Source organism: Danio aesculapii, chromosome 17, assembly GCF_903798145.1.
Source record: "Danio aesculapii chromosome 17, fDanAes4.1, whole genome shotgun sequence".
Taxonomy (NCBI): domain Eukaryota; kingdom Metazoa; phylum Chordata; class Actinopteri; order Cypriniformes; family Danionidae; genus Danio; species Danio aesculapii.
This window is the reverse complement of record NC_079451.1, coordinates 9,199,658-9,226,192: the sequence shown is the minus strand read 5'-3', so window position 1 is coordinate 9,226,192 and position 26,535 is coordinate 9,199,658. Positions and strand designations below refer to the sequence as shown.

Sequence of the window (26,535 nt, the reverse complement as noted above, 5' to 3'; positions counted from 1 at the left end):
AATCTGTGTTTTGGTGAAGGGAATATGCCTAATTGTTATTAAACCAATGCAGGTTTTTAATGACTTTAATGTAGTTTAATTCATGCAATTTTAAGGTGAATTAATATGCTAATACAATACATTTGCTTTATTTCTGAATATGAATGTGACTCAAACCTATTAATATGAGATTCACATCACAACACTAAATATGACAGACGAAGAAGGTACATTTAAAATCATAATATTATTCATATGTTTTGTTGTTATTGCTTTGATTAATTCTACCATACTTTTTTTTTTAAATGCTTTGCATAGAAGTGTCTGTCAAATAATCAAAGATAAAGTATACAGTGAAAACATGGGATAATTATGTTTGTGTATCAGTCCATTAGGACGCATCAATACTTCAGTCAAAAAAATAAAAACCCCGAGGACAGGAAGTGGGCTCGGCTTGAGTATATCCCTGGGGCTTCTATCCTGGAGTGATAGATCCATCAACACATCCATCATCCTCCTAAAACCACACACCAGAACATCTCACAGCCTACTGCAGGCTCTTCACACCTGGTCATTCTGCCCCCAGTGGCCCCCTCCATTTCAGCCTCTACTCCTCGAGTACCACCCTCAGCCGTTCCACAGCCAAAACACATACAAACAGCTCCTGCACTCTCAGAAATAAAGGTACAGGAGCTGTCACTGGAGCAGTACCTTTTCAAAAAGATACATATTTGTACCCAAAGGGGTCCACAGTGGTACCTCAAAGGTGCATAACAGTGCCCAAATGTACCTAAAAAGTACCTTTTGGCCCGTTTCCGCTGAGTGGTACGATACGGTAAGGTTCGGTTCAGTATGCTTTTATGGCCGTTTCCACTGTCAAAAGGCTTACCGAACTGAACTGTACCATACCACTTTTTCGGCACCCTTTCGAAAGGGTAAGAAACATGAGAAAGGGTACCAAAAGGCATAGCTAGATGCGCAGCTGAACGCTATTGGCTTACAGAGATATGCCATTCGCTCTTGCAACAAGCCAGAATGAAAACAAAGGAGCCGCCATGTTTTAATACACAGCTGAGAGATTACAGCATAGTTATATATGCATATAATGACGAACCATGGTAATGACGACCCGGGCTCAAACAAACCTTGTTGTCGTTTTGATGAACAGCCACAAAACCAAAAAGAAGAGCAGAGTCTACCCTGTGCCCCGTAGTTTTTTACTAGCCAGTCTGAAGCGTGAGCGGTTTCGCTTTCTTGCTTGTGTTCGCGTGCACGTCTATATTTGAAATAATGAACTTCTTGAGCTGATGATAATCACCTGCGCTTGATTATTTGACGTGCTTTTGAAACCCGATCCTGTCAGAAACTGACAAACGCGAGAGTGAAGGTCGAAAAAACAAAGGAGAAACTGGAAAAAAGGAGCACATTATTTTTTTCAGCAAACGTGAACAAACTGCCATGGTTAACTATTATTATCACCTGATTATGATCTCGGAATGATGGAATTATTTTCTAACAAGAGGCTACACGTGCTGCTGAAGGTTAAAGACAGATATGAGAGGTTTGCTCTGACTGTGGGCTATATTTCGTGTTGTTTTGAACCTAAATAAGGACTAAATGTATGTTGTGTGTAGTTTTTCTGTAATTGGTAACTAATCAGAGACTGTAAGGGTCTGTATGTGTTCATATATGTTCTTTTATTTGTTTATTTTATATAATTACAGACGTTACAGTAGGCTGTTTCGCATTGTCATTAATCTGCATTTATAATCAACTCATGTTCATAGAAAATTGTGTAATAAACATTTTTACACAAGTATTTATGTGTATAAAGCATCTGATTTGTACAGCTTAACTGTAGACAATTTTCTCGAGTGAAAATGACGTCATCTGAAACTTTCTGTCATACACCACCCCCACCAAAAGAGTACTATTGGTACCCTTTTAGCAGTGGAAACGCAAGGTTGATAAAGGTGACCCGGACCAACCCCTACCGTACCGTACTGTACCAGTCAGTGGAAACGAGCCATTTGAGGTACCATTATGGACCCTTCAGGTACAAATATGTACCTTTTAAAAAGGTACTGCCCCAGTGACAGCTCCTGTACCTTTATTTCTGAGAGTGAGTTTACACCTGGATTTAAGATGCGTTTTGGATGATTTGAGCACAGACACATTCCTGTTTATATCTGGTGTTTTAATCTGTGTGATGCAGCACAATCAACAAAATATGCTTGTGGAAATGAATAGGTTAACATAAAAATCACGACAGAAATCACTAAGCTTTAGTTTTTGTGCACTGAAAAGCACACCAGAAGTCAGGAATGGTGGATAACAAAGTGCTTGGTTCCTCAAACCAAAAATCATGACTCCAGCCATCAAAGTTTTAATCTCCATCTGGACACTGCGCTTCGCGAAATGTTTAAGAATTAGGTCAGTTGCCACAGAGTAGGTGGCTTTTGAGGCTTTTAAAAACAATCTGATCAAATGCATTTTTATCTACCCTTGGGAAAATTTCAAAAATGGACAAGCTCAGAATGTTTAGACCTCATTTACAAAGAGATTGTAAAGCGCTTCTTAATACCAGGTATAATAAGGGCCTTACAGGCAAACTCAAGCTTGACCATGTGTTTGGGAATAGAGACCACCAGCTGGAGGTTCAGCCAGAGTAAATACATGCTAAAACAACAGGGCACATCTCAAGCGAGCAATGTCAACAAAACAGATCCTACTGAGGCTGAGTAATCAATCAAGGAGTTTGTTAAGGACCAAATGTTGGTTTAAAACCAGTTTAAAACACTTTAATATTTTTTGAAAAAAAGGGAAATAAATCTTTACTAAGCCTTCTTTTAAACTCTTTCATTGACTCATTTGAAAAACGATTAATTGATTCATTACTTAAAAGTATTGAAATAACAATAGAACTTCCTTTTACAATCTCATTCCATTTGTTTATAATATGTTAGCCTGGATCACATAATCTTTTGTTGTATGGCTATATTTTTAGGATTAGTCAAAAATACATAGTATGGGTCAACATTTTAGATTTTTATTTTATGCTAAAAATCATTAGAATATTAAGTCAAGCTAATTTTGTGACACGTAGTAAATTATTTTCTGTAAATCTATAAAAAGTTTGAATCAGTAACTTGGACAACTTTTAATGATCATTTTTTTCAATATGTTGATTTTCTAAACCCTCAGATTCCAAATGGTCTCTCAGCCAAATATAATCCTATCCTAACAAACCATACATCAACTAAAAGCTCATTTAATCTGCTTTCCGATGCAAGTATAATTCAATTTCAGAAAAATTGACACTTGGTTTTGTGATCCAGGGTCACATATGTGCTTATTATAATAATTACAATAATAAGTAGGTTCTATTGCTGAACCTACCCTCAAACATAACTCATGTAGTCATCTTATTCTACTCAGTACTTTCTGCAAATACTGTAAAATAAAAAGCAACCTAAGCTGTAAGTTCTCAATTTAAGCCAGCAACTTGCCTCAATAAATATAGTGAAAATCAAACTTGCAATCTTAAAACACAGGTTCCTCTGATAGGCTGACTTACTTCAGTTTCATGGTGCCGCTCCACTTACTTTCCTCCACAGTCCATGGCTTTCTCTCCCTCCAGCTGGGAGCACTGACTTGGGGCATTAGTCCGAGTCTGCCCACCATGAGTAGATATAAGTGTGGATTCGCCTCACTGCCTACCACACATTGGTGTGTTTCCCACTATCAGCCTTGCCTGAAGTGAGCTAGTTTCCCGACTCCTGACACGCAGCTGTGCAGCAGGGCGCCGGCTCCGGCTCCGCTCCAGAGACCCAACCACTCAGCATTAATCTGTTTTCCCAATTTGTCCTTGTCAGGGATTAGTGCTGTCACTCAAAAAGCAGCCATCCACATGCATCAGTTGCCTGTTCTTTCTCCTCTGTGTACTTTCTCTATCTCTCCATCTCTCTGCCCCTCCACTGTGTTTCTGGGTCTCTTTTTAACTGTAATCCTCTGCTGTGATGTCATGGGTGGCCCGTACAGAGCCGACGTTATCAGTTTAGCTGTTTGCAAGAACTCTCTACAACCCCTCTCTTCTCTTCCCCTCACCTCTTTACTCCACAATCAACCCTCCCCCCAACCTCACCATCCCACCGGCTCCATCAGAGCCCTGCCCCCTTGTCCCACCCATCAGAAGGCCACCGTTCACATTAGCATTGACCCAGCATGTGGGTGGAAAGGTGAATGGCATCCCCCTGTTTACAACTCTTAGCATGCTTTATCATTATTGCCCCTTTACAGCAGGAGAAGGAAGCACCGCTTCTCAACAATACGATTAAACTGATGCATTTATGTACCTAATTGACTTTAAATTAGAGCGCATGGTGAGAACTCAAGAATTAGAGGCAATAATGGGGTGAGTTGTCAAATACATCAACTGACCTTTTAGATATCCTGTTAAATATCTACTAACTTATGCGCAGTGGTTACTTCAAAGCGTTGTATTCCTTTGGTAAGTAAAGACAATCAAAACAAATCAGTACTTCATATTATGGAAGATATTTATTCAATAGTTTGTCGAAAATTTCGTGACACATTGGCATCATGACATATTGCGTTTCACAGGCTCATTGGCTGCATTAGCATGGTGTTGTTGTGATGGGAAGAGCAGAAATTTGGCAATGGAACAATTTCATTATCGTGTTTAACCAGATGCTCTAATGGGGAAGAAAATAATAAATGGTCGAGGGAGACAAAGACAAAAAAAATTGCAATCATTGGAACATAACACACAATATGGAAAGATCTGTTGATGGAGAAAACTTTGAGTTTGTTTGGATAGAAAAGAGAATCAATTATTACCTGAATTGTTTTGTTTTACAGCAATGTATGGCTAAAGCAATGTTTACAACCCTGTTCCTAGAGGAGCACCAATGGTACAGATTTTGGATGTCCCTCTTTAAGGAACACTCCAGTTTCTTAGAAAAAAAGGATAATTTTACAACTTTCTAGAGGTAAAATAAGTTGAGTTTTACCGTGTACAGATATTTGACTAAATAGAATATGCATATTTGGCGTGCTGTCCGCGGAGAGGGCTCTGAGCTTGGGAAGACACCCTAAAGCCTGGTTTATACCGTGCACATGCATTGAGCGCTGTCATGCATTTACACTTCTGCGCGCTGTTTGTGTAGCTCTGCAATAAAACTTCCGAAACGCTAGCTGGCAGTAGGTTTTTATGTTCCTCTGTGTCATGTTTCTTCGCTGGTGTTTTATGTTTTCTGAATGCTATCTTAATGTAGCAGTAGCTCAAACACGCTCATTTTGAGGCGGGAACCGGAGGACGTGCAACCACTTTAATCATAAGGTAATAACAAAACTTTCCATCTGGACCTCCTTTATGGGACTCCATATTTGTAAACACTCGATCCAACAGGTTCGGTCCCGCCCACACTCGTCAGTGCTTCCGCTAGGTGTCGTTGCGACGTGTAGTTAAATTTTTTGAGAGGTGCGCATCAGCATTGGCAACGGCCATGGCGAGAGCATACACATTCGGTTGACATAGAAGTATAAATCAGCCTTAACTCATGTTATTCCCCTTATCAGGATAGAGAGAGAGATAGGGTTCCGAGCACAGTGTCTAGCCCGGCTTCAGAATGCTCCCCCCTCAGATTTATGTAGGTATCCTGTTTAATAGTGTGGAGGTGGGGTGGTGGAGGGATGCTGAAGTTGAGAGAAAACAGAGGTATGATGTGTTTGACTATTTATAGAGATTTGGACTTAAGCTGATTGGATAAAAGATTGTCGATAATAAATTAGCTTAGTGCTTCTCCTGAAATTTGTTTATAAAACATCACTTAAATCCATTCAGATGATCACTGGGTCTGGCTGGAGCACTTTTAGCTTAGCTTAGCATATAGCCATTCATTCATTCATTCATTCATTTTTTTTCCAGCTTAGTCCCTTTATTAATCAGGGGTCGCCACAGCATAATGAACCACCAACTTATCCAGCATATGTTTGACACAGCGGATGCCCTTCCAGCTGCAACCCATTACTAGGAAACACCTCTTAGCATAGGTCATTGAATCCGATTTGGCAATTAGCATCTCACTCAAAAATGACCAAAGATTGAGTTTAGATCACTTTCCTATTTAAAGATTGACTCTTCTGTAGTTACATCCCATCCAAGACTAACGAAAAATTAAAAGCTGCTATTTTCTAGGCTATTATAGCTTGGAACTCTCATTCTGGCATTATAATCAAGGACCACTGCATCCATATGATTTTCACATAAACTCACTCGTGATGTGTGCCCAGTGTTGCTAGATTGGCCAGTTTTGAATTTAATTGTGCCGACAGGTAAACGAAAGTTGCATCAAAATCCCCAGACAAATCTGACTCCCCTTTGCATGCACGCGATTCATGCAGCACCTGCAGTTAAACTATGATAAAAAGCAGTTTATCATAAAACATTTATCAATCTTTTTTCCCTCAATTGACAGCAAGAACGAACATAGAAGCATTGTTTGATTGACAAGCAATACCTCAATGTGTTCAAAAGAATGTAAAAACACCAAATGGGATGAATTTATGAATTTACACCCTTATACCTGAATCCATGGAGCTGCTGTGAAAGCTGAAACTCCTGTGTCCTGCTTCTGTTGTGTCAAACAAGTTCATAAGTTGTCAAATAAATTATTTTTAAGCTCACCAGATTTACTAGAGACACATTGGAGCACACTAGCTGATATCCTTGAAATTAACGTGAAACTAACCTTTAAAATAATTTATGTTAATTTCACAGGATAATTAATGCAAATAATTTATAAACTATTTAGATATCATCTTCAAACAAATGTATCTACAGTATATAGGCAAATATGTAGTGTAATCTACAGAACAATAAGTGCAGTGTTGTGATGTGATCCAGTTATGTTGTAATTTCTCTATTGTGGTTCTGTGACTGTTGGTGTTGGTCGCTTTATGGTTAAAATGATGACAGTTAAAGTAACTAGGCTTATTTCTGATTTAAATATTAAATATCAAAATGAAATAAAATATTAATCTAATATTTTTAGCATTTTATTGAGGATTTAAGTGGGTCTTGGACAGCTTTTGGACTGGAAAAACTCAGCTATATCTGGCAACACTGTATGTGTCTGAATATACCATCTTCCAGCCATCAGAATTTGCACACCTGGCTTTATCAGAGCTTTTAATTTCTGATCTTGGAGTCTCTATTAACAAGCTAATTAGCAGTTTCTTATAGTCAGTTAAATGTTTGTTGAAGAAGCAGCATCAACATATATTAAGCAGACAGTCTACTAATACCAGAGATGTATAAAGTACTAGAGACCCAGACTTAAGTAAAAGTACAAGTGCTCAATCAAAAAGTGACTTGAGTAGAAGTTGATGTGCTCTGTAAGCATCATATTTAAGTGGAAGTAGTAAAGTATTTATTTTTTGTACTTAAGTATTGCAAGTAGTTTATTTAAAAAATTTACTACTCAAGTACTGAAAGTAATAGTACAAGTATTGTGTTATGTAGTTATTAAAGAAAGCAGTCAAAAGATATCATATCGTTTTGTTTATTTTAAATATATTTTTTTGGGGCACGTGATTAAGCACAACGAAAAGAAGCATGGCTTACAATACTGTTTTTGACTGTTTTCTGACAGATTATAACAGCTTTAACACACACCTTTCAAAGTTGTGTGTCACAAAAACACTCCGTAATCCACTCAAAATGCTATTAAAACCCATTTTCGGATCGCAAATTACCAGTTGCAAACGCTATAAACGGAAGTTCTAAACATTCTACCAAAGCCGCTGGTCACTATGGCTCCCTCCATGCAGCAGCCAAGAAAAAGGTCTATAATTGTAACGAGTAGGAGTGTGAATTTACACTGGTCTCATGATTTGGTTCGGTTATGATTATCATGCCATCGATTCAGTTCAATTCGATATCTCGGTGCATTGACGAAGCTTTCCATACATAATTGGATTTTTTCTTCACAACACAGGATTTTTTTTTTTTTATTAAAATCTATAAATATATTTAAATTTACATATAATTTGTAATACAATTTAGTTCTTTAATACAGCAATATGAACTGTACCCTTAATTTGACCTGCTCAAAGAAAACACTCTTTCTGAATGTATCAAACAAAACTCCAATACAAGCACAGAAGACAGCATGAGCATTTATGCAAACAAACTAAAGTAAATGTTATCCCGCTTGCTTTTTGAGCACTGACAGGCGAGGTCTTACACTACTATGATTGGTCATTGCCTTCACCCGCTCAACAGAAAGGGCTGCGATCGGCTGTAGAAATGAAAGCACTGTTGGCAGGAAGAACAGCCGCGGTTACAGTCTGTATGCGCATAATACTGGTTATCACAGGTAATCCATAATAGACACAGTGGAGAAAACTTGTACCTCAGGCACGCTCGTGTCAGGATCCACAAGTAAGAGGAGAGGAAAAGTTACCTCACAAACGCCAGCGGGTTAAACGTTCAAAGTGAGAGAGGCAGAGATTGAGTTTTACAGCATTTCTCCCTAGAAGTGAAGTAGCAGCTCGTGTGCTGTGTCGCCTTCATTGTAGTAAGAGCGTTATTTACTCGCGCTCACCTCCTTTGCCATACTGCGACATCGTGCATAGGACATAAATGACCTCAGTACGTAATAACCGGTTTTGATCTATTACTGAACCGATACTGGTAATTTCGACACCCCTAGTAATGAGTAACGATGCAGCACATAAAAAATCTATCGGAGTAAAAGTATTAAACTCATCGAAAATATGTAATGAAGTAAAAGTTTAAGTAGGAGGAAAAAACAATACTCCAGTAGAGTACAGATACTGCCTTATAGTACTTAAGTACAGTAGTGAAGTAGTTCTACTTTGTTACTATACATCTCTGACTAATACTCAAGTGGACCATCAAAATAAAGTGTTACCGTACATTATTAGCACGTGAAATTATTTTGGACACAAAAATGTTAACAAGCATTCTCTGAAAAAGAAATTAACTTTCAAATGTTAAAACATACCATAATTTGCTCTTAAAGAGAGTTACCACTTAGGGAAGCAGTTCAGATGTAGCACACAAATGAATGTCATTTCATAGTATATGCAGGCTAACACCTCCCTAACACCTCCCTTTATCTTCAGTTAGCAATTCTGTTTATTCAAAGCACAGCATAAACATGCCATGAAATAACTTCTCTTTGTTTCTATGGTTACTCCTTAAGACCAACGCAGCCAAGCAATTGGCTATTTCCCCAACTCGTCTGGTGACCGTCTGGATGGTTGTATATGTATAATTATAGTGGAATGTTTACTCCAATCATAGTCATTACTGCTCAAGCTCACCTGGACAGCCAACTGAAAATGAGTGTTAGGCCATAAAATAAAACGCCTTACTGTGTGTCATGCTCAATGCCACTGCAAGTCCACATACCGCCAAACAGCTGTGCTTCCCAAATGCTGACCTACATACATGCACGTACAAGCATGTGTCTTCCATACACACACCTAAACTGGGAATGGAGTGGTCAGCTAATGAATTGTGTCAGGACGTCTAAACTGCACGTGAATAAGCATCACGTGTACACAGAGAAAACAACGCTGCTTGCACAATAGGAAACGGCTTTGTCACATCACAATGCATCACTCATTTTGAGTGTAAACAGTTTGCATTGACAGTTATTAGCATGCTAAAGCACAACACAGCATGCTATCAGTATGCAACAACAACTCTCTGTCAAGAGGCTTTACCACAGTTCACAATGCAAAGCAATACATTTTGTACAGGTCAAGACTTTATTACAGTACACTGTATGTGATCTAGTCCTCCATATATATGAAAACACAAGCTCCGTGATATGCTGCATATGTGAAATTATTGTAAAAAGTGTGTTCCATGCTACAAGTACTGTAAGTAATGGTTTTTTGTCATTATACAGTTAGTGTTTCTTACATTCAAAAATAAATTTTTACCCCCAATATTTAAAGTAGCTGCCAAGGCTAAATGTTTTGCTAAAATGCCTATTTATCCAAGTAAAAAAGGTTTGATTGGTTTTGGGGATAATCTATTTTTACTTTTTTAACAATACACTACATTTGCAGATAATTGTATTTATATTTTCTTCTATGAGTGTTGTAAGCAGCCACAAATGATTCAAGTCTCTTTTCTCATCTCTTTATTCAGTGTTTGTCATTATCTAATGATAAAGAGGTGTCTGATGATAAAATTATAATTAATTGTCTACAATTATAATTAATTGGTTTCTACAACTTCCACTCAGGAGCAATAATATGCAGCCTTGAACTTAACATTATTTTTTATTTGTATATATGTATATACTGACATAGACATCCCAGAAAATGTATAGTAAAAATAATTTAATATTAAAAATATGGTAAAACTCATTAAAAGAAATTCCTACATTTACTTATACTGTATAACAAACAGAAAACATATAAACATAAAAATGAAGTGTCATGCAGGGAATTTTGGAAAAATCAATTTAGGGCTATTCATCTATATATATGAGCAACACACGAGTTGCAGTGCGATATGGCTGTATATCATAACTGTATAGCGTTGGCTTGAGGCCACAGGCAGAGTGCCTTAGTGTCCCACCAGTGCTGATATACAGCCATATCAGACTGCTCCGATTGCGTTTATACAACAGTTCGACGGCATAACCATGTATATAAAAAAGAAAATCAAACACGAAGAGTCTCAAAAACCCCTTTGTTAAAGTAACTACTTTCTTCCACCATTCATACACATCTGCAGCTGACGCTAGAACAGCAGCAACCACTGCTACCTTACAAATGTCACTTTAGAGCTACAGTTTGAATACTTCTCTAGCGTAACGTCTAAAGTGATGACAAAACAGCTGATTTTGCTCACATTTTAAGATTATGAGGCTGAACGGCATAAAATGCCATCAGTCTACAGAGATTTCCTAGTATTTCTCTGTTGCAATACAGCACTACAAAATACGAAAGAAAAATATCAACTTGCCACTAACCTGTTTTATAATGATTTAATCAGCTGTAGTTTGAAACGTACGTTTGTCTTCACCTAAGGGCTTATTATGCAGTCTCTGTGGTAAAATCGTCAACCATCTTTGCACTGCTTAGTATGGCAGGCTGGCTGCCAATGCGCTGAATATCCGAAATTATGAATATTTAAAATAAAAGGCACTATCCTTATAAATAAACTGTATGAATGCAATCTAAACACGTATTTCTAAAAAGCCACACAAATACATTATGTTGTCCAACAGCTGCGATATGTGTCAAACTGTTATCCTCTGCTTGCCACTCGTGTGGGCGGAGTAATACACAAGGTTGAAGAGGCTGTACGAAAGTTGATATTAATTTAATATCTCACGGCCAATCAGATTCGAGAATCAGACAGAACCACACCTGCCAACACTTCGGTTTGTCCCAGGAGTCTCCCGTGTTTCAGACCCATCTCACGCCAACCTCCCGTATTGTTCTGTCTCCTGGAAAACTCCCTGAATTCCATCCAAACCTGCCTCCAGAAACTGTTTTAGACATGTTAATATAGACATGTAAACAGCTCATTGCATCATTATATTGTTCATTCCCTCAAGTCAGTAGAAATGTGTGTCCAGTTCACAGCAGGCTCCAGCTTGGTTGACAAAGAACTATCCAACCACATGCAGTGCAACAGTGCCTATGTTACTAAAAACCAGCCTAATGATTCAAGGCTTCTGTAACACTAACAATGCATTCAGAGAATCCACCAATTAGACCACTCATCCAAACTGAAAGGTTTATTTGTCCCTTTTTTATTGAAAACCCATGACACACACACCAAATCTTTTATCAGTCACTGCACATTCTATACCCACATAAAAAGTTGCTCTGATCTCTAGACAGGCAGATCTCTCAAACTCATTTTCTTTCTCTTTCTCTCTTCCTTTGGAGTCAATAGAGCATACGGCCTTCTAAAACAGTCATATCCTTTTAATCAGTTCTACCCCAACTCCCAGCTAGCGAAGGCTCAGATGATTCACTCACATGACCCTGTGCACGATGCTCAGTTCAGGGTTGTTTTGAACCATTTCATCTCTCGGAGCACCGAGGTGGAATAACCAAGCACAGCAGACTGCTGAATGTGACAGCGCATCCTGAAGCTCTGGAAAGCTCTTTGGGCCCTCTGTCTGTATTCATTATAGAAGGCAGCTAGAATGTCAATACCCTAATCATATGCTCCATCACTCTGGAGCTTTCACCAAAAATGGGGGTTAGGGAAAAGTCAACTTTTCAGCCATGCATCTGCCCTTCGTCGGCTCTTCTATTTCCTCGCTAGACACCCAGTAATATTTATACAGCGCAGGCTGAATAAAAGAAAGCCAAATAAAGCAAAAATGCCTTACAAAAGAGCTGTGGCAGTAAATGGTTCTGTTATAATCCCAGATCAAATATCATGGTTCTTTGATTTACCTTGGAACTGACTGACTTATTCAAATGTCTTCAAAAAGTCTCTATTTCTATGGTAATATATATAATAAAATAAAAGTTGACAGCATTAAAAAACAATTTTAACTGCCCCTATAGTGAAGCTCAAACTTTGGTTTAAGATTCCTATAATCGTATGCTAAAATCAGTAGGATTTGACGGCTGCTTTGACATGTTCACTGACCGCTGATTAAAAGCCAATGCAATGAAATTCTTCCTCTCATTGAATTTTTTCGTTTCATAAGACTTGTGAAAGTTTGCTGCTTCAACTTCAACTACAATGGCTGTCAAACTGAAATCCAGTAGGAACCCCAAATGACGCAATTAGGACAACAACTTCCAACCACCTCAGGAAAAATGCTGAACTGTTGCCAGTTGACACTTATTGAGATATAGAGGCAAAAGGAGTGTTTGTATAGACATGCTGCTGCATGACAGGGCCAAAAGGAACGTTTGAGAGCTTGGAGAGAGATAGTTTTGGAAATACAAATTTCAGATACAATACCATGTTCTTAAACCAGTGTTGCCAACTATTTCCAATGAAAAGTAGCTAAAGCCTTCCCGAAGACTAGCTAAATGTTGCCAGATGACGTCACACACTAATTTGCATATCTGTTACGTCATCACGTAGTATCTGACAAGCGTAAGCCCGTCACGTCTCTATTATGTCTCTAATATATTTTAAAGACATGGCGGGGGGAAATGGAATTTAATGCAGTGCTTCTTGTTCAATCTGAGACCCACTTCATATTGTATATCTAACAGGCAGTAATCTATTACTTATTTTTAAAGATATCAGATCTTAAACGTGACAATTTATATAGCCCATTAATATCAACTTCCGCATGAATATATTATATTATATTATATTATAATATATATATGTTTTATAAATTGTATTGGCGTCCTTTCAATCAAGAAAAATCACTTTACATCAGTTTACAACATGTCTGTTGCCTCATTCGAAAATATACACAGCAAATTTCACAATATACACGTTAAACTAATAAAATATTTATTTAAACAGATATTATGTCTCTTCGGAGGGGGGCTGAAAAAAAAAAAAAAATCTGTATATCCTGCATTTGGAGTGCTGCCTGCTTCAATAAACTGCTCATTCTCCCTGCTTCTCCCATTTTCAAAATAAGAGTCCCACATACACAGAATGTTTAAAGGTCTAATGAAATTAAAATAATGTTTTTTTAAATGTTAGTATCAGTGTTGTTAGTTTATATCTATATTAGATATCTATAAGCTAGTGTGCTCCAAAAGAGTGGCAAAATTATTTTTTAGAATAAATAAAACACATAAAAACACGTAAGCTTGTAGTTTGTCACTTCCGCCTAAATGAATCAACGTTTTAATTCACGTCATCTAAAACTTCAGTTTCACATCAAATCAAAACCAATCAAATGCTCTCTAGTATCTGACATGCCCCGCCCCCTTCAAGATGCTTCTCATTTGCTTTTCATTTGATGCACTTGAGCTCAATCACTCTCAAAGCACTTCACGGGACCTTTAATATAAGCTTAGATAAAAATAAGCGTGGGGAAATTATTGTTGTAATCTCATTAGGTAATGTTGTGGCCAATCATATGCAGCCTGAGAAGTTCATATTAACATCAATCTCATTTTAGAGTATTTTCTTCCAATTGGCCTTTTTTACCAGGGTTTTATGGGATTTATATGACAAAGAGGAAACAATGGTGTCTGAGGCTCATGGTATGTAAATGCCATGTATTGAGTGCTTATTACTCTGCCTAGGAATATCCATATTTTCATTCTATGGAACGTTTAAAGTTTTACATAGTTTTGTATGCCTTCTTTTGACTTCTATTGTATTGGAAATGATGACAAAACCCTGACAAGTCTTGATTGTCATACATTGTATAACATTATGATTATTAAAACAGATCTTATTGTGTGACATTGAGATTGATACAATCTGACATGCTACAATCATAAAATAATATTAAAAACCACGCAGTGAGAGCCGGCTTTAAATACAATGTGTCTGGATCAATACAACATCATTTAAAGGTGGTAAGAGAAAAGAGTTTCTTAAAATTATTTTTTGATGGTCAAATGGATCGAATCGCAACAGCACTGAATGGATGACAGATTGACTTTGTCCCCCATCGCTCTCCTCTCCACTGAGCAACACTAATTGCACTCTAATTAACATTTTACTTACAAGAGGATCCAGCCCCCTGCGTGTTGTACATGCAGGTTAAAGGCCCAATGCACACTACAGTAATAACTGCAGGTGTGGATGTTCACTAACAGCTCTTCATTTATATGCAGTATTTTTTGACATGCCTCAAAGCAAGGTATCGCATTGGCACCTATAATTATGCATTCTCCAATCAAGTCTAGCATCGGTGAGGGGAAGGTGCATAAACGTCTTAGTATTTTATTTATTTTTGTAGTAGAGCACAAGATGTTATTAAAGTTTTATGGTCTTAATTTATAATTTAAAAAGCAATGTTTACACCTGTTTCACAACTGAAACAGTTTGTTATCGTTAATCCTGCATTCATCTGCATTTCATTACGTTTTTTACTCTTTGGTTGATACTTCAATGACAGCTAAAGCATTAGTGCTTGTTTTTTGATATCCTGTGTTTAATGTCATAGGCTGCGTCCCAATTCGCATACTATCCATCATAAATAGTATTCAAAAATAGAATTAGTATGTCCTAAACCATAATCTGTTGAAAAGAGTCTGCCAAAGGTTTCTGGATGGTTTGCTCTTTCCGGATAAAAATTCGAAGTTTAGAACCGTCTATATTCTAACCGCTAATATTGCCTACAGCACATTGCACGTTGGACGTGAATTTGATTAGAACTACAAAGTTGGGTAAAAAGTGTAAATAAACTACAAACATGTTGGACGCACTAGACCAACCATCAAGTAGAGAGGCTTCGGTAAATATGTTTGAATGACTATTAATTAATATCTAGCCAATTGGAAAATATTTAAATCGCATTTTCTGTGTTCTATTTGGTCTGCAACAACAATGTAAACTCATATGAAGATATGTTTGGACATTAACACCTGAATACATAATTATCCAAAGAAGACCTGATGAGATTTCTCTGCATGAAAGACTCACAAATGGCAGATTATCCTGCTGTTGCTTCTAGGTAGGGTACAGAATATGAAAGAAATGTGGATGATGTGTCGAGATGATTGACAGGGGATGTAACTAGCGACATAACCTCATCTGTTGACGAGAAAGCAGTACGTCCCAAAGCTTGCATACTCTTCTGTTACACACTCAGAAGTATATACTTTTCCTTCATAAAATAGTACATGCTTTAGTAGTTTATCTTCTTAGGGCTTAAGTGTCCACATATGTGGACAGTACATTTTAGCTCTTAAGTGGCTACTTAATATACTTTGAATGTCATCCTGCAACAGATTTGCAGCATATGAAATGTCCCAAACACTATTTTTAACTGTCCAAAATGGGAATTTTCTTTTGTTTTTACTCTCTGATAGTCAAAGCAAGTTCAAAAATAAATTTCTATGTTAAATATGCATTAAAAAAAGTGTTTTATGTAAATTCGGACCACAAGTCCACATATATGGACATAATTTTTCTCTAAAAGTACATTATATCAAAAGATGATACTTGTATTTGTATTCTACTTAGGTTCCAATAAGCCCAAATAGCAAAAAATAAATTAAAAAATGCATGTAAAAAAACACCTTAGACCTTAAGAGGATAGTAGTATAAATATGCGAGTTGGGATGCAGCAATAGTCTCTGAATTAGTATTTTGAAAAACTGACCATTTTTCTAATCATAACAATAAAATTCTTGGCAGAAATTAGTATTTGAGATGAAACAAAAGGTGGTACCCAAAATAATTTCCTACTTCTTCTGTTCATCCACCCAGGAGTTTAAACACAGAGGTCAAAACAAATCTATTTTTTTCTCTCCTTTCCTCAGCTTTTGACATAGCAGCCTCCCTGTGCATCCGCTTTTTTGAGCTCAGCTCCAAAGAAAACAGACGAGCAATTATAAATCAAACCTCAAAAATTAACCTTGTGCTACATGAGGTCACATCTGTCTGTTGTCTCCGAATGACCTGGAAGTGCTTGGGCAGGTGGCAACATCCCAAGCAGAGTTAAGAACTGGGTTGCCGTCATTCTTCACAAAGGGAGAGGTCCCTGAACACTCTTTAATGTCCCATGCTGTCACCAGGCTTCACAAACATTTCAAATGTGTTTTCCAGGACCATTCCAGAAGCATTCCTGTCACCACACCTTTTCAAATACCAGTGGAACTGATAAACTCTACTAAAACACTAGTATTCAGGGTAGTAATATTGTCCCATGATTACATTTAAAGGATTACTTTACTTATTGAATGAAATTTTCCTTAATTAACTCACCCCATTGTTATCCAGGATGAATTCTGAGGAAAAGAATACAGTATTTTCTATATATACTGAATTTATTTTGTGCTTAGTAGTTTGAACTATGGAGAAAACATCTAAAATAATAAAATAATATATCATTTTATTTAAAAAATGTTATATTGTATTATATTATATTATATTATATTATATTATATTATATTATATTATATTATATTATATTATATTATATTATATTATATTACAAGGGGTTGCGTAAACTATCAGGGAATTTCATTCTGAAAGTGAACTAATCCTTTAAGCAATGATCTAACAAACAATTTAAGTCCAAGCAACTTAAAGTCAACTTACTGTAAGGCGGCTCAATGTCCTGCAGGGTTTAGCTTTAACTCTAATGAAACACATCTGATGCTAATCAAAGTCTTAAGACAGGCAAGTGTGTTTGTGCTGGTTGTAGCTAAAATCTTCTGAACAGTGCACTGTGAAAAAATCTTGCTGACTTAACTTTTTTATTCATTTATTCATTCATTTAGCATGTCCTGGGTCTTCCCCGAGGCCTACTCCCAGTGGGACATGCCTGGAACACCTCCCTATAGGTGTCCAGGAGGCATCCGAAACAGATGCCCGAGCCACCTCAGCTGACTTCTATTGATGTGGAGGAGCAGCGGCTCTACTCCGAGCTCCTCTCGGGTGACAGGGCTCCTCGCCCTATCTATAAGGGTGCGCCCTGCCACTCTGCAAAGGAAACTAATTTCAGCCACTTGTATCCAAGAAATTGTCATTTCGGTCAAGACCTAAACCTCATGACCATATGTGAGAGTAGGAATGTAGATTGACCAGTAAATCGAGAGCTTTGCCTTTCGGCTCAGATCCTTTTTTACCACAACGGACTGGTACATTGAACGCATTACTGCGGCTGCTGGTCAATCTCATGTTCCATCCTTCCCTCACTCATTAACAAAACACCAAGATACTTGAACTCCTCCACTTGGGGTAAGGACTTTCCTCCAATCTAGAGGTGAAAGTCCTTACTCGAGGTGGCGGAGTTCAAATTAACTTTTCGAGTCATCTCAGTGTTATCAGTGACCTTCTGAGTAGAGTCGAGATGCGGACTGATGACATTGTTTCACAAAATATGCAAACTCTGTGTTAACATGAATATGCCAAAATGTAGTTTTCAGATTTATCCACTATAGCAGTGGTCCTCAACCACCGGGCTGCAGACCGGTACCGGTCCGTGGATCAATTGGTACCGGGCTGCACGAGAAATCATTAATTATTTCCATTTTAGCGATTATCTGAGTCTGAACTATCTTTTATTTTGAAAAATCTTTTATTTTAAAAATTACCGTATTCTCTCCCTTACATCTAAGTTACTTGAGCGCCCAAATTTAACCCACAAACAGCAAAAGGAGAAAGAAATAGAAGTCAGTGAACGACCCGCAAATTGCCAGGGAATAGACATAGTGAAATTGATCCATTTGCATATCCTGTGTTTTCTAGAGTTCACTATTTCCAATGGAGGTGACATGCTCGCACCTTCCAGGCATCCCCAGTTGAGTGAAGGCTTTGGGGCACACTGTGAGTCACAAGATAAAAACTGACCGATCAGCTTCAGCTTGTATGGAACATACAAATTTGGGCAGACTAATTATCTCAGACAAACACAGAACACCCAAACACTGCAGTGCTTTGACATTTTCTCCATTAATAAAACTTGAATCAGAGTCAGTCTGTCAGCTTGTCATACTCTGAGAAAACGGTTGATGGTCGCCTAGCAACCTACGAAGCACCACCTCTACATGATAAAGCAAAACTCATCTCTGAGTGGATGGGGTCTCAATCAAAAAAGGATAGTTGTCCTGATATGTAGGTAAATAAAATGTGATCAACAGTGATCTTTGTGAATGAGTTTTCTTACCTGATGAAGAAGGATGCCGCAGCAGAACTGGTATGTTCAGAAGACGAGGGCGCAGACTGTCCAAACTGAACTGGACTTCTCTGTCTGGAGGGATTCACTCTGGATATGGTGTTGTCTGATGACAGTTCACTCTGTTCTGCTTGACCCACGAGGCCTAGTGCCTATAATGGGAATAAAGAGGATAGAATCAGTAAATTACTTTCTCACACTGTTCCAAGAATCCTACGCCTAGGCCATGGAGGATCACACCTTGCTGAAGAAATAAACAGAGCAAGTCCTTACAAGGAGCAAGAGGCAAATTATGTTTCAAAGGTCACGTATAAAAAAAGAGGTAACAATTACTCAACTGCATTTATTATAAAGTACATAATTAGCCAACAGGGAGGAGCATTCATCCTTGTACTGAAGGCATGAATAGGGTTTCAATGAGTAGAGATTAAACTGGTTCACAGGAAACATGTCTCTTAGCCAGAACAACAGTGAGATGCAGAGGCGGTCAATTGAGACACAAGTCCACAAGGTCAAGGTGGATATACAGTAGGCATGTTTTTCTCTGCTCTTGTGCTCAGGAAACTAATCTTCTATCAGTGCCTTCAATGGAGTTCAAGAATCAACTCTACATACATGCAGTACATTTAAAATGTTGTTACATAATTCTTGAATGTATTCCACGAGGGATTGCTTTTTCACAGATAAAATAGTAAAATAAGACTGTAGACTCTAGCATTTGCAGCTTGGTAAACATCTATGCCCTGCAAGCCATTCATTCAGGGATGTTCTTATTATTTTACCAGAGACAGTCTTTGTCTCTGAGGCCTATGAGTAACTAAGTAGCTTAAACCCACAATCAATATGATCTGTCAAGTGCTTGTTTGCAAGTAGGCACTGTGCTAAAAGGCTCCAGGTAAGGTTGGGTCATTTCCCAGAGATGATCACGAGCTAACGTTGAGAAATAGACAACCGCGGTTTGAATGTGGCATGTCATCCATGTTGTGGTGGTTGTGCATAATGGCTGGATTTGTGTTTGCTCTAGACTCATGTCTGAGAGCTAAAACAACACCATTTGCTATCTTTTCATGAAGCATGTGCCGTCCTGTGCGTGATTTGTCAACATAAATTTGAGAACTTTTTATATAAGGTGACATATGAGCTCCATAAATCACAAAGGATTACTTGCATGAGACCAGTACAACTTGTAGCATACATTCTGGGATGTTCCTGCTCTGCACTTTGTTGAACTGACATTTGGTTGAATAACTGCTGTTACTGTATTACTGTGGCAAAAGCTTTAACTGATTTCTGGGTTGGAGAATTCTAAACAAGGGAGGAGAAATGGGTTTGTTTATGAGTTATGTCTGTTTGTTCAGATGCTTCTGGGTTGTGTTTATGTCTATAATTGCTTTCTATTTAAAGTTGAAGTCGCTAATAGTTAAGTCTGTCAGTTATGTTGTGGAACTTGCAGATGCGTTATTTGAACTGACAAATTACATGACTTTTTGTTTGTTTGTTTGTTTGTTTGTTTGTTTGTTTGTTTGTTTGTTTGTTTGTTTTTCAAATGTCTGCCTAAAGCAATAGCAGTTTCTGCCATAGCTTTCTTACAGATTAGATAGGATAAAGTTGATTTTTGGGGCTCAAGTTTTCATTCATTCATTAAATTTCCCTTTGGCTTAGTCCCTTATTTATCAGGGGTTGCCACAGCAGAATGAATCGCCAACTTATCCAGAATATGTTTTATGCAGCGGATGCCCAGCTGCAGTTTCCAGCTGCACTCAGCACTGGGAATCATCCATACACTTTTGCATTCACGCCAGTTTTTGTTTTACCCAATCTGTGACTACAGTACGTTTACATGGACATCAGTAATCAAATTATTTGCCTTAATCCAAATAAGACGATAATAAGATTAAGGCGTTTACATGAGTTGCTGTTTGAATGTTACATTCATGATCCCGTTTTACATGCTATAGCGCATAATTCGATTAATTTCTTTCATTTTTAATTTGACAACTTTAACTGCAGTTTGGCACTTTCACTTTCATTCGGGAACATTTCATGCATTCCCCCTGTGACAAATGATGCAATGGAAGTTCATACCGCATGCTGAATGGAAGAAAAAACCTCCGCATTTCACGATGCAGGTGTCTGTGGTCTGCTCTGACTCGGTAGGTGCAGAGAGTGTCAAACAGCCGTGTGCGTGTGTGTGTGGGTGTTGTGTGTGTGGACTATCCAGTCACAAAAAAAGTCCTACATAACAGTAATAGTTTGATTAAAGTGTTTACATGTCTGTACTGCACTTCAATAATGTGACTAAAATCAGCATACTCTACGTCTTAATTCGATTTACTTTAGTTCGATTATGACCTTAATCGGATTAATCTAAAAATCAATGTTTACACGGTAGACTCTTAATCAGAGTATTGTCTTAAATCGCATTAATATCGAATTATTGCTGTCCATGTAAACATACTAAGAGATCATTTCACTGACGAAAATTTTTCGTCATTATTTCCGTGAAGAGCAAGTTTCTACCGATGAAAACTAGACAAAAACTAAATAAAAATTGATGACGACAACTATAATAAAAATATACTGACATTTTTGTTGACTAATAAAAATGAGACGAGAATATGATTGAGGGACGTTTTTGCTAAATATCCAATCAGAATTATTCTTGGTGTGTGATGCATGACGCACACACACACACACATTTGAAAAGTAACTCATCCACAGTAGATGCGGGATGCAATTACGTCATCATCCATAGAGGCGTCTGTCTGTCAGCTTAAACCATGTATAATGAGATGGCAACACCTAAAAGAAAAAGAAGATTCACGTTTGATGTCAAGACAAAAAGTCCGTAAACCTTATGGGGAGGAAAAAAACAACCAATCTAAAGCGACATCAGGCCGGGGAATCATCCAGAGCTTCACAGTAAACTCGATCTTTTTTATTTACCAGAGTGTGTGCTTTTGCTTAAATGAAACAGTGTAGCCTCTCGCTGACCTTTCGAGATGCAATTAGGGTGTACATTACACATAATTACATCGGTAACATGGTTATGGCATTCATTTTCGTGAGTTGTTTCATTTTAGCTGCGGCTACAGTTTAGCTAGCCTGATCTTGCGCTAGGTTCATGTGAAAACAACCTATGCAAACATGTAAACTTCACACAGAAATGCCAACTGACCCAGCCGAGACTCGAACCAGCAACATTCTTGCTGTGAGGCGACACCGTGCCACCTTGTGCTCAGGTTTTATTCATTTTCTTTTCGGCTTAGTACCTTTATCAATCTTGGGTCGCCACAGCGGAATGACCCACCAACTTATCCAGCATATGTTTTACGCAGCGGATGCCCTTACAGCTGCAACCCATTACTGAAATATCCACACACACTCATTCACACACATACACTACGGACAAGTTAGCCTACCCAATTAACCTATACTGCATGTCTTTTGACTTGTGGAGAAAACCGGAGCACCCAGAGGAACTCACGCGAACACGGGGAGAACATGCAAACTCCACACAGAAATGCCAACTGACCCAGCTGAGGCTCGAAACAGCGACCTTCTTGCTGCAATGTGATTTTGCTACCCACTATGCCACCGTGTTGCCTGCTCAGGTTTTTAAACCTGTAAATAATCAGAGAAAACTTAGATGAACTTGGCACTAATTCTTTCATCGGTGCAAATAATACAGCATGCTGGATCCTCCACATGACAAAGTCATATCGCAATGCATGGCATTCTGGTTTCAGATGAGCCGTGATAAATCAAAACAGCATCACACTGACAGCGAATGGTGTCTATCTGGACAGAACGTAATCCTCCACATCCAGATAAAGGAGGAATGGGTGTCAGGTTTCACATCAACAGGATGTTTGAGGGGGCTGCGCAGCCGGAGCGAGACAGAATTTGGGACCCACAAACACAGACATTTGACACATTTACGCACACACACAAGCTGAAGCAGCTGTCAAAAACCAACTATGGGTTTTTGAGGACTTAAGCCCTCCAGTCAAGCTGTTTTCATGAGTGTCAGACACAGAGCAAGAGGTACGCATGGTGTATCCCCAGGTCGGGTCATTAAAGTGCAGCTGCAGAGAGCTCCCAGCAGTCGATAAAATCAGGTATTCTCTTTATGCTACACCCTACACCCTGTCTGCACCCTCATCTCTACAACCCGAGTCCAGAAAATCCAACTATTCACATCTCCTTCCAAGTGTCTTTGCCTTTCTTTTTTTTTAAAGGAGCAGCATAATTTCTCCCTCTCTGTCTTTCTGTCTCTCTCTCCTCTTCTCCAGCTCAGAGGGAGGTAGATCACAGTCTGTTCACGCTGCTTAAGGATTCCTGCTTTTGGGCTCCCAGTAGGCCAGTAGGTCATTGCAACCCATATGAAGCCCACGTGGAAAATCCCACCCCGCTACACTCTAATAATTTTATCTGCCAGCTCGAGTAAAGAGCAATAAAGCTGACAGTAACATGCTCTCAAGACAGGTTTGCTTTCTTTTTGAAAGGTGCTACTTGTCAGATTATTGTCAACTCTTTCCACACGATGCTCTAAGAAGCACAAACATTGTTTGTGCTGTACTTGTTGCAGTGTATACTGGGATTGTCTTTGTTGAAAATAATTAATGCGATTATGTTTTTAAATCTGGCAATGTGCTTACTCTACTTCCTGTGCTTACTCTGTGTGACCTTCTTGCCGTGAGGTGACAGCGCTAGCCACTGCCACCACAACCCCCCCCCTCCCCCCTCCCCCCACATGGTGACTCAGTGGTTAACACTATTACTTCACAACAAGAAGTCACTGGTTCGAGTCCCAGCTGGGCCAATTGGCATTTCTGTGTGGGGTTTGCATATTTTTCCCATGTTGGAATGGGTTTCCTCCAGGTGCTCTGGTTTCCCCCTCAGTTCAAAGACATGCGCTATAGGTGAATTGAATAAACTTAATTGGCCGTAGTCTATGAGTGTGTGTAAATGCGAGTGTGGGTGTTTCGCAGTACTGGGTTGCAGTTCAAAGGGCATTCGCTATGTAAAACATATGCTGGATATTTTGGTGGTTCATTCCGTTGTGGCAACCTCTGATATATAAGGGACTAAGCCAAAGGAGAATGAACGAATAAATTTTCAATTTTGGGTAGACTAAAACGAATCACAGGTTGGACACAGGACATATGGCAACTAGATATCTTAGAAATGCCAATTCTTTGACTTTTGACCCTTATTTTAAAGTGACTGTATTCTCTGCAAAAAAGCAGGTGTAAGTCACGCCAAATCAAAAGTCTTGTTTCTACACTGTGAGTATTGGACAGCTGACCACTAATTACAAAACTATTAGAGCAACAACTGTATAAAATCTAGTGATAATGGTATTAATTTTTTATAGAAATCTTCCCCTCAGCAGAAAAAGTAGGTTTTTCCATGTGATAAAGAAGACATTGAGACATTCATTTATTTCCTTTGGATTTGTCCCTTATTTATCAGGGGTCACTACATCGGAAGGAACCAAGATGTCTTCGCTGCAGAGAGTAATCACAATGACATACTGGACCAGGTCCAATACATCAGTGGTTCTCAAACATTTAAACCCGCGACCCCCATTGTAAGATCGTCAAGAACTCGCGACCCCCCACTACCAAAGCATATACAAACAATAAAAATAGCTTTTTTTTTAAGCTGTTCACAATATTTTAACTATATTTACTATAGATTACAGGGCTCGAAATTAACATTTTTGCTTGGTAACACTGGTGCTTCTAACTTTAAAAATGTAAACGCACTAGCCAAAATTTAGTGGCTCCCACCAATTATCGCACTGTTACTACAAGTTTTATAAACAGATTTATTGCATTTGAAAATCAACACTAATCAAAACTAACAAGCAAAAAATAAATATGCATGCGTGAGGAAAATATGTCTTAATGAAACCCCGTTATCACAAGAAAAGACATTTTTATAACATAATTGAGTGACCAAAAGATACACGGACGGATATCCCAAAAGATATCCCACAGACTTTACAGTGAATGCTAGTTATTTTCATAGCAGACTTGAAGCCAATGGAGGTCTTTTATCCACTCTTCAATAAGTATAGCTGGTGGATTAACATTCAGCACATGATCAGTAATCAGATGTGCCAATATTTGTAGCTTTAGGTGTTTCTAAGACAAAATCTGTCAGTGTTGTTTTCATTCTCTCGTCTTCAGCGCTTTACATTTTCGCGGTTGTAGCTCCTGTCATCTGAAGACAGGAGGCGTTGACTGAGTGATTGACAGCTGATTTTAACCAATCATTCGTGTTCAGTTCTTAGAGCAGTGGGCCAATAAGAAGAGCGCGAAGGCGGGGCAAGCGTTGAAGGCTTTGTTTACTGCGGCAAGTTGACATGACAACAGTTTTAAACTGTTCCTGAGCGCTGCGTTCCAAGTACAAAGATGCATTCTACCCGAATGTGTCCTAAATACTTTATGAATCAGTAATATCTTTTTTAAAATCTGAAAATATTAGCTTTCACTTGTAATAATGAAAAATATTTATTATAATCACTGAAAATTACACAATTTTTAGATAACTCTCGCGACCCCTTGAAATTATTCTGCGACCCCCGCAGGGGTCGCGACCCCCAGTTTGGGAACCACTGCAATACATAGTGGATATTGTACCGCCTACAAAGGTAGCACCCAGTGGTGGATTTAGGCATGGGCAATATGGGCAATTAACCAGGACGGCGTCTTTTAGGGGCAGCGTCTTCCACTTTTATCCGCAACCCCCTCACCACCCCACACACACTTTTCACTTTCCCCCACTCTTTACTTTGATCCGTGACGCTATTCCCAACCATCCTGCTCTTCACTTGCATGAAGGCGGTATGAGCATCGTGAGGGCAACATGGTCGTCGTTTTCCTAGAGCGCCAGTTAGGCTTGCGCCACTCCTGTTAGCACCCATACTACTGTGACGGTTGGGTTTAAGGTAGGGGGAGTTGTAGGAGATCATCCATTATGTAGTGGAGCTGGTCCAGTACGTCATCGTGCTGCTGGCTGCAGCGAGGACTATCTCGAATGAACCACTAACTTATACAGCATATGCTTAACGCAGTGGATGCCCTTCCAGCCAGTAATGGGAAACACCCATACACTCTCACATTCACACACATACACTTTGGCCAGTTTAGTTCATCCATGTCTTTGGATTGAGGGGAAAACCCATGCTAGAACAGGGTGAACATGCAAACTCCACACAGAAATGCCAGCTTGTCCAGCCTGGACTCGAGCCAGCAACCTTCTTGCTGTGAGGCAACAGTACTAACCACTGACCCACCCTTTTTCAAAGTTGGTAATTCAAGGAACATAATAGAAATATACAGTGCATTCAGAAAGTATTCATAGTGATATAGAGATGTTCAATAGGATTTACATCTGGGCTCTGGCTGGGCCACTCAAGGACAATCACAAGTTGTTGTGAAGCCACTCCATTGATATTTTGGTGGTGTACTTTGGGTCATTGTCCTGTTGGAAGATGAACCCTCGCCCCAGTCTGAGGTCAAGAGCACTCTGAAGCAGGTTTTCATTCAGGATGTCTCTGTACATTGGGGCAATTCATCTTTCTCTCTATTCTGACTAGTCGTACAGTTTCTGCTGCTGAAAAATATCCCCACAGCAGGATGCTGCCACCCCCATGCTTCACTGTAGGGATAGTGCAATTCCTTTGTCTTCATGCTTGGTTTGTGCTTTGACATGGGAC

At 38.7% G+C, this 26,535-nt stretch overlaps 1 protein-coding gene across 1 annotated transcript in view; it reads right to left on the bottom strand.

The window, feature by feature from the left end:
- The window catches only part of kif26ab (kinesin family member 26Ab), a 182,380-nt gene that overhangs the window by 70,064 nt on the left and 85,781 nt on the right, over positions 1-26,535 (bottom strand). Inside the window, exon 4 of the mRNA XM_056476627.1 lies at positions 18,795-18,955. Within this exon, the coding sequence (XP_056332602.1) occupies positions 18,795-18,955 (161 nt within the window). The remainder of the gene's footprint in view (positions 1-18,794; positions 18,956-26,535) is intronic.